The 10488-nt window shown below is 31.1% G+C and overlaps 1 protein-coding gene across 1 annotated transcript; it reads right to left on the bottom strand.

Moving 5' to 3' along the window:
* Window positions 1–6232: 6232 nt before the first annotated feature.
* Window positions 6233–9625, bottom strand: LOC148628796 (C-type lectin BML-1-like). The gene is made up of 5 exons (XM_088594590.1): window positions 9507–9625; window positions 8787–8875; window positions 8026–8114; window positions 6932–7019; window positions 6233–6529 (listed from the first exon to the last, which is right to left on the bottom strand). Exons 2-5 carry the CDS (start codon window positions 8851–8853, stop codon window positions 6306–6308), a joined length of 468 nt encoding a protein of 155 aa, XP_088450716.1. The 5' UTR covers window positions 8854–8875; window positions 9507–9625; the 3' UTR covers window positions 6233–6305.
* Window positions 9626–10488: the final 863 nt, after the last annotated feature.

Here is a 10488-nt window from a genome sequence, read left to right as displayed (position 1 = left end):
AAAGACCTTGTCAGTGTAGAAAACAGGAACTTAAAACAGGAATCGAAGACTTAATATAACCAAAAAAAAAAAAAAAAAAAAATATATATATATATATATATTTGCGGTTTAATTAACATTGCACAGGGTGATACATTGTACCACGAAACAAACGGATAAGTATTAATCTCATTATTTACAATTTATCAAATTATGTTTCAGTAAGATTTATTTAAGAGCATTGACCAGTCACTGAACGATGCGTGACATTGGTACCATCATTAGCTTATGCGTGATGGCTTCAAGTAACAATATAGACTCGCATGTATTAGGACAAATTGTCAATAGACTAGTGTAGATTTGTAGTTGAAGGCCATAAAATCATTATGATTTAAAGAGCCTTAATGATTTGTTTTCTTCTGGGCTAGAAAATACAATTAGTTAGATAAACTGTCAACACGGTTGTATATATTAAATAGTTATCACACACACACACACACACACACACACACACTATTTCTAAATAAGTTTTAATAAGATGGGCCTATGAAGCAGATTTTAATTTAAAGAAAAAGTTCCTTGAATTTTTAAATATGAATATTAAATTGAAATAAAAAACAAAAACAAACAAACAAAACAAAACAAAAAAAAAACGAACAAACAAACAAAATAAAATAAAAACAAAACAAAACCAAAAAAAAAACAAGACAAAACAAAAACAAAACTAAAACGTTATATGCAAATGTTATAAAGATAAAACACTACTGGAGATTGTTCTGGTACATTATTAGACAGAGACAATAAGTTAATACGCTAATAAATAGTTTGCTTGAAAGGGATTTGACAGACATTATTTATTTTATTGAAAAAAGGTTTCCATAGGTGCAACTTCATCATAGATCAGGTTTAATACAATTGTAATTTATTTTTGTGTTTTTTGCCCTAAATTTGTTTGTAGTTCCTAATTTGTTTTAAAAGTAGATGGCACGTTATTAACGTATGGGTGCTCCTCCATTCTTAATTCAATCTTGAGGAGTTGCAATCCCATAAATTCTGCCACACTGATACGTTATCTAGATTAAAAGAGACGTGACACAAACATATCATTATATAAACAACTATAGAATGTTTAGATAGGAGTGTAACAAACGTTTTCTCATCAGGTTAGCGCTAAATAAAATTAGAATGATTTATTTGTGTTTTCACGACCTAATTAATAAGCATTAATGGAAACCGGAAGTAACACTCCATTACCATGTATGGAAGTGGTACTTCGTTAGTTCTCAAGTAGTCCACTGACCTGTGTATGGGTACAATAATCGTATTAAGAAAGTAAGAAGACTAAAGTTTTCTGTCAGCTTTTCGTTAGGCATTAACCCCCGCGTGATGAATAAACAACTACTTTGCACACTAAGGACTATAACTGGAGGGTACAACTAAAATAGTGACACTCTGTGTATCGTTCTTTTTTGACGCTGGCTTATATTAATAAACAAGCCCAACAGACTTAATTATGACCAAGATATAACGTGGGCAGCCTCTTTTATCTTTACTTGGTTCGGCGACCCATGAAACAAGTGTCGACACAAGTACATGATTTTCTTTTATTTTACGGATTTCGAAAATAAAACAATTTACATGGAGAATTTAACACAATACACAGTATATAATAGTTGACCCTAGGTGAGCTTAAGGGAGCTTTTCTGGTACGGACAATATTTTTTTTATAGGTTAGTTAAAATATCCAATTTTAGCAAAAATAACGATTCAGAACACGAGGAAGCGTATGGGTTATCAAATAAAATCATCAAAGAACAATAAAAAATAATCATGTTCGTATTATCTTCTGTAGTTGTAGGGACTTACACTATCTGGTACTTGTACACTTGTCATGAGTAACGTTCCGTAGGGAGGGGTGAAATCAGTATTTCCATTGATGAACGTGATTGGAACAGTTTTAATTTTAGAATATGAACTTGATTTAATTCATGTTAAATGTTCAATCTTACGCGACAAAAATGAATGAACTATTTCTATGTAATCTTCGAACAGAAGTGGTGTCGTCCCATTGTGGATAGTCATTACTGACATTGTTCATAATTTTCTTTCCGAAGTGGTTTAAATTGATACAGCTGTAAGTATATATTCGCTGGCAAACCAAAACTTTCAACATTTTCACTCTCAGTTGTAGAAATCATGCAACAAATGCAGAAGCCCAACGCATTTCAACTACTCGATCTATGAATTGAAAACCAATGACGTAACACAGTTACGTGACCACATGACTAATTAAAATTCGTATGGCTTGGGTCATCATCGATTTTGAATAAATTTAACTTCAATTAAACGAAGTAAGTGATTACAATGGACGCTTTGATTATATATATTAAGTGTAATAAATCAAATAAACCAAAAATTGAAAAAGAAAAGATTTTTTGTGTCATGTTTCCTTTAAGGATTATGTGTTTATTGTATCAATGGTCTACAGTGTAAAGATTGAATCGTGTGAATTCTATTTATAGACAAATATAAAATATATTGCGATTTAATCTAAACACATATTAACGGAAGCAGTGAAGCATAAAACATTCTCTAAATTTTAACTCTGATTCTGAATGTTTACAGTCGATTCTTTGATAAGTTTTGATAATAATGATAATAATAATCAAAATAGTAATAATAATAATAATAATTACATTTGTTTTTCATCAATCAGAACAAGACAATTAATAAGGAATAAGAAAGATGCATCACTGATCATGATAAACAATGCATTATCTAGGGAAATCATTCTACATACAAGTATAACATCTTGGATGTCGTCATCTAATTATGAGGTTTTAAAGGGTATTGTTTTACAGCACAAGTAAAATTTTTAGAAAGAGTTATTATTTCCTTTGTATACATCAGTTCCTTTATTCGTAGGAGTTATATTGCATATATATTAATGTCGTTTTGTAGTTTAATGAAACGTGTACTGTGTCGGTTTTTCTCTCCTTTACGTTTTGATAATTTTGTTATGTTGTTTTTTTGTCTAAATTGTGTATGTGGGTCGAGTGGTCCCCTTTTTTTCGTGTTTGTCTTTTTGATTATGATTTCTTTAATCGTTCTTTCTGTTTTGATTTGTCGGTATTTTCCGCCGTTATTCTTGACCTATGAGGAATCTGGTCCAATTCATCACTTTTTGAAAACATCTTTTACAACAACAAGTATATGCAGAGATTATGTATTTTTACATATATTTTATTTCTTTTCGCGATTTAATGAAAAAAAAATATAATCTGTACTGTTTAGACAACAGATGTTATCGATTTTAATGGTGGAAATTTGTGTTGAAATATACCGGAAATATTGAACTGTATTGTAAACAGGGAGATTAACTCATCTTTTATTCTGAAATGCCTGGACTATTGCGCTGGTTACTCTTATATTTCCATTTTAATTACATACTCTTCTTATGAATGCTGCTTTGATTTTATACGTTCGGTAATTTTGTTGTTACCTATTATACTCGACGTCACGTACAACACATTTTCGAATTGAAGCTCTACTTTTTAAACCGTCGGGACTTACCGCTAGAGTTGTCTCTCTTTTATTTAATATGAAGATATATGCACGTGTTAGTACCAACGAGTCGCTTATTAGCTTAAATCATGCGTAACAAATCCTTACGGGAAAATCCCATACTAATATCCGCCATGTTGGTTTCTACGTGACGATTTGTTTCGTAAGTTCCCGTCGAACTCCGGTGACAATCGTCTGCTTGATCAACTTCTCGGTATTGTACGTTGTTCGCGTAAAATAAATCCGAGATATCCGAAATAACGCCGAAATGCATTCTGAGTTCTTCGGTTTTTGGACAAACCATTTAAACGTAAACAACATCTACTAGCAACCCGATCACTGTAAACATGGCCGACTTTTTACAATGTAAATATTGGCACCGAGAATTAAAATCTGACCGGATTTTAACGATTCAATGTTTAGGGAGAAGCCGTTTGGCTAAACGAATGAGCAAGTCATTTAAGACAATTTAAACGAGGGTAGGTGTCAGTAAAGTTGTAGAAAATATTTTTATTCAAATTTTAACAGTATGTTATTTATGTGACGCCGAGTATAGTACATACTCATGCCTGAAATGTTTGCAGGTGACTTTTTCTTGTAAAAAAAAACAAAAAGTAGTTAGTATTTATACCTGCCTTGTATTTGTTTTGTACGTAACAAATTTAATTTTTTTTCTATATTGCTTTTTACAGAGACAAAATTGGCGGTCGAGGCCTTTACATTTTTTAAAATAAAAAATTCCACTGTATGAAATTGATTTGAAAATGGTCTTATATTTTCACTTCATATTTTGATTTAGTTAGGAATTGAATGTTTCATTTTTATGTTTCATCGGTGTGTAAATGCGTTGACTGTTTAGCAATTTTCTAAAAAGCGCGTTGGCGCTTCATGTCCAAATTATGCTGCCGCTCAACGCTGTTACACGCCGATGCAACATGAAAAATGCAACATTTAATATTTATAATGACATTTGGTATGTTCCTATTATTTTACTTCTTTTTTATTTTAGATATACATAGATAAAATGGAATACACTGTGATCAATAAATGTAGTCCACCTAATTGTGGGCGTGGCCTATACAAATTGCTTGAGGATGTGTTTCATCGACTCACGTGTAATACTGATTATCCAATAAGATTAAACTATTTAAATGATATGCACAGTAAATGTAATTATATCAAAATGACATTTGATGTGCGAGCAAAAACAAAGAATCTATCCGCTCCTTAAAAATGTGTCATATATGTGTCCTTCAAAATAACAAAAAGCCAAATTATCAGCAATATAAGTTTCAATAACTATAAAATTTTGAGTGAATAACTTCAACTATTTCATTGTACTAGTGTATCATTAATATTCAGTTAGTCCGTTCTATTAGCATCAATGTCATTTTGGATATTTCTGAAAGTATATTTAAGAACTACCACCATAATATGTTTTAAACAAAACCATTCAGGTATATTTATGATGTATGGGCCTTTAAACAAAGTCATCTGCTTCGACATTTGCAAGTGTTTTGGTGTTAAGTTCTTCAATCAGGGACATAGTGGAACAGTTCATGGATCTGAAAAAAAATTATCAGAACCTTAAACAGGTGCAACAAAGATTATGGACCAGGTAAAAAAAATATGGACCAAGTGAAACGACCAGATGGGACAGAGCATGGACCTTGAGGAAGAGAAGTTTTTTCTTCTGTCATATCTTTATTATCATGTTTACTTAAGTCGTTTTTGAAAAAAAATGTAGTCTTTACTATATAAAAAATCTACCTTTTATGCTTTTGAATGGGAGTTCTCGTGAATTCACGGGGTCATGTGACCAGACTAACAAACCCTATTATTGTTCAAACAGTCTTTATTAAGGTTGTTAATCAAAACCAAATCCTGATTTGTATTAAGTTTGCCAATTCCTGGAACAATTTAATGCGCAGTTATCAGCATTTTCTATTTTTGTGTTATATTATTTAAGTGTGGAAATAATTTAGCGTCATATATTTATTATCGTTTGAACATTTGAGAAGTTTGTTGTTGATTACCAGTACTGTGGTATACTTAAATTCGTGGATCACGGAAGAAACACAAGTTTATAGATTCTTGAATTCATGGTTTTGAAGTTTTCAGTATACACATCAATCAGAACTATTCGTTGGGAACCAAATTTCGTGGTTTGACCTACCCACGAAAACCACGAAAATCGGTACCCCACGAATAATAGTACTTTCACGGTATTCTGTAGGTTTTAACTTTCTATAAATTAAAACCACATTCCAAAATTTTGAATAGGAATAAGAGACCAATTCCACAGGGTCATGTGACGAGACTAACCAGCCCTATTGACATTGACACTGTATTCTGCTATATTTGCACATCTTTTAATAATGACCTTACCAATCTCCTTCATCGAGGGTATCTTCAATTTAAAGGTTTTTTTTTACCACCTCTGCCACTTTTAGTGGCTATCACTGCACATTTAAACAAATAAGTACAGCACACCGTAATCAGTTTCACTGGATTGAAATGAGAAGTGTTTATGGCCTCTGGATTTTTCACATCATGTATCGCAGAGCTGGCGCATTGAAACATATCTTATTATGAAGCGGTTATGACTCTAAGGAGAAGATTATTACATGATAAGAGATGTTGATGAAACCAACAGCGAAACAATTTACAAAAATAACTTCACAAAACACTAATGGTAGATATGTATTCTATCGTATGGGACAATTAAATATATATATTAAATATAAATGTCTTGTATTTATTTATGGTTTTAAAGGTCTTTCACAGATGAACTTCTTCTGTCTGTGACATTGGGCATCATTCCAATTAAGTGATCCGGGATATATTTCAACACAATCTTCATTATGTCTATTGTTTGGTTCACGACGGCTCCATTTGGTGAAATCCTGCTTCTCATGACTTGTCGCTTTCAACCAAATCCCTTCACCAAATAAGTCGGTCACACCTATCCAGTAGTGTCCGCGGCCTTAAATATAAAGATATATCTTAGGTTAATCACTTTTGGTCATTTTTGATAAAACAAAAATCAACAAAAAAAAAAAAAAACAAAACAAAAACAAAACAAAACAAAACAAAACAATGAATTAAGAGTAGATTCAGATGTGACTTATGTGTATGGTGAGGCAACTCAATTTCAAAACAGGTTAATCAAACGTGAATTAAGCTATATATACGAACATTTGTTTCAAATCTATAACAACAATGCCAGAAATTTGTGCGTTTTCGAATTTATTGTTTATTGATTTCAAAATAAAAGATTATCCAAAATTCATAGACGAAGACAATTACAATTACTATGCTATCTTGAATCGATAATTGTTTTAGCAAAATACTGACATGATAAAATTGTTATATGAAAAAGACGAACCTCCAATGTTTAAAAAAGTTTTAAGTGTAACGATTTCCTCTTCTCCATGTATTTCAAGTAGCTTTCCACCATGAAACTTGCAAAAGCTCTGTAAAATTTTATTCAGCATTTTTTAAAATGAAAATAATTATCATATATAATTTTGAGACAAACCGCTTAGATGATTTTGATATATATATATATATATATATATATATATATATATATACACACAACGTCTCAGAATGTGACGACTCTATTCGCTACACTGCTCCATCGGATCAAATTGATACAGGGAAGATAACGTTAACTTATAGAAGGGTCTGAAAAATTTCCAACGATGTTAGAACTGTCAAATTTGCGAAGCAAATTTTTGGTCGTTCCCTCCGCGGGACTCGAAGTCGTACCGCTGCGACATCTGTGGCAACACCGCCTGCACTAAGTCCAGCGCCCTAGACCACTCGGCCAGCTAGGCTATATAAAAATATAGCTTTCGCTGGCCGGGTCATTATTCCTCGTAGGATTAATCGAGGGCTGTAGCTTAGTACACGATGTATGGTAGACAACCTCTGATGGTATCGAGTAAGACAATAGAGGATCTGTAACAGTATACAAATACAGCCACACCAAGTATATAATAAGTCTAATGGGGTGAGGCAACTCTACCACCTTACTTGCTAGTACATTACTGTGTAGATATATAGCATGCACGGCGAGGATCACACACACACACACACACACACACACACACACACACACACACACACACACACACACACACACACACACACACACACACACACACACACATATATATATGCACAAGTAATGTCCATATCTGGACCAAGATGGTATTAATTTGATGCCATAATTTATTATCGAGTATTACATTGATTTATCCTATATATGAAAATGATAAACTGTCATGATAAAATTGTATGTATCTGTTGGATAAAAATGTTTTTATTGACTTGAATGAGAAGTAGAAAATGTTTTAATGAAAAATTTCATTTAGAAGACATGAAGTGACCTATTTTAGAATATTTAAATTAAAAAATAAAGAATCACGTCAATATGCTTCGATACTTGTTTGCTATACATGAAAACTAAAATACCAGAGCTGTGTAAAAATCGGCTTCGAAACTACTAAAAAGGTAGCACTTTCCTTTCGCATACACCCATCCTACGTCGCAATGATTACATTCTGAAAGTAGAAAGGACATGGAATTAAGTCTTCATTGTTTTTGTAATGATAAAAATCATACCAATTGAAAAATACGTATTGAATATACACAATTCTTTACGGAAAAGTACAAAAAGCCTTCAATTGTGAAGGAGTTTAATATTTTGAAAAAATATTTAGTATACTAATGTTGATTTCTTTGATAATGTACAACACCACCGGTATGTTGTCTTTAATCTTATCATTTATGTTACGTTTTGCTTTGTAACATTGTAATTTTTCGTATAGTTATAGGTTTTATCCGGGATTCTATCCATTTCTAATACTAAATCCATCAATGAGAGAGAGCTTGAATTAATACATCTTTATTACTCTAAAGCTAAAATTATAATACAATGAAACATTAAAGTTACAGAACCAACTCTAAGCTTATAGTTAATAAGTGCAGTTTGTCTGTAACATTTAATATTTATAAGTGTTAGTTGATTAAAGTCAAATATTTTGATACAGATTTCTAAATTCCTTAAATGATAAAAAGTTGGATAGTACACATCTACATTAGTTTCATTTGTTCATTGCCAATTTTATTTGGTTGCCTCTTTTCTATTTTTTGTCTTGTTATTTGTACATTAACAAAGAAAGTATTGTATTGTATTATATTGACCAACAACGCTTAAACAATAATAAACATACCTGCTTTGAAGACTTTAATCAGAATAAGGAAAAAGAAACTGCAAAATATGGCTTGATGTATACGCATCGTTACAATGTCCAATGATTCGCTGTAGAATGAAATAGGAAGAAAAAATAATTAGATTAAGTAATAAAAAATATATTGAGCAAACAACAATAACAAACAGAGAGAGACAGTTGCCAAATACGTCACGAAATAGATCGCAAGACTTATTGAATTCTTCTTCCAACAGATGCTATTTTATGTAAAGGATAATTATGCTAAAACAGGTAGACAGGTAGAACAAACAAACAACCAGAAAAAAAAAACAAAACAAGAAAAAAAAGACAAACAAAAACAAAAACAAGTTCACAAAAACAAAAAAAAGCAAAAAAACAAAAAACCAAAACAAAAAACCAAAAAAACCCCCAAAAAAAACAAAACAAAAAAACAAAAAAGAAAAAGAAAAAGAAAAAAACAAACAAACAAAACAAAAAGAACCAAAAAAAAAAAAAAGGAAATTAAAAACTAAAAAATACAAATTTGATTGCAGTATCATGAAACCATTCGTAAGGGCATAGGAAAAGAAAGTAGTAACATTCAAAATAGCCATGATATTATAAACCTATTGCATCAGAAATTTAATATAATTCAATTCAAGTGTTGATATATATATTTAAACAATCATTTATTTCGATAGATTAAAAATTAAGCAAATTGATATGGCTTTATATACTTACACCTTAAGATGACAAGGAATCAATTTTCAAATCTTTTTCATTTTCATGACTGGTTTATATAGGGCTGTATAGTAATTATATTTCCGTTAAGAAAGAATTGATCATTTACACAAATATTGTATAACCTTCGAAAAAGTTTTGATGTCATCATTTTATAATAAATAGCAGTTATTTAGTTTAAAGTAAACTTGTACACGTTGACACAGTGTACCACATAAGCACAAGGAAGAATGATTTTGTGATTTTTCTCCGGATAAAAGTTTTCTAAATGTATCTATTTGTTATTAAAAATTTGTGACAGAAGTACCTTCGTGTAAATCGTACGTATTCGCCACAAGTGACAAAATGTCATAATAAAAAAACATAACTTATAGTGATTTGTGTGTAATACAGTGGCAAACAAACATTTTGATAAAAAAATGTTATGTCTTCCGTCCTGTGTGAAGAGATGGAAGATAGGGCAAACGCAGAACTACTTTAGAGAAAAACTGACACTTTGCAAAAAATATTTATATTGCAAAAAAGTCATATAAATAGTTTATATGAAATGCATCACTTCATATATTCTTCGTCCATTTTTTTACCTGACTCACCGATACGGTATATATGTTTTAAAGATGATAAACGAACTTCATAGCTTATAGTTAGATATTCTTTTTTTTTCATTAGAAACGAACTTTTACGAGCAACAAGCGTGAAATACTTACCTTTCCAGAGCACCCGAGTTCACTCCGTCGTGTTTATTGGGGTTCTTGTCGTTTTTCTGTCGTTTCCAGTAACATTTGTTGTCTTTATTCATTATAGTGTTCCCAGTTATGTTTTGTGTACGAAATTGCACTCATTTAAGCTTTTAAGTTAAAGAAAACATAATTTGCATTATATCAATGTTTTAATATTGGACTGTTTATCAAATTTACATTCGTACTTAATTGTATTTAATAGATAAGAAAGTTAATCATTGTGTAGAAATCAAACAAATACA

Source organism: Perna viridis, chromosome 1 (genome assembly GCF_037379345.1).
Source record: "Perna viridis isolate PV_CMFRI_1.1 ecotype Kerala chromosome 1, ASM3737934v1, whole genome shotgun sequence".
Taxonomy (NCBI): domain Eukaryota; kingdom Metazoa; phylum Mollusca; class Bivalvia; order Mytilida; family Mytilidae; genus Perna; species Perna viridis.
Note: the sequence above shows the minus strand (reverse complement) of the source record. Positions and strands in the feature narration are given on the sequence as shown.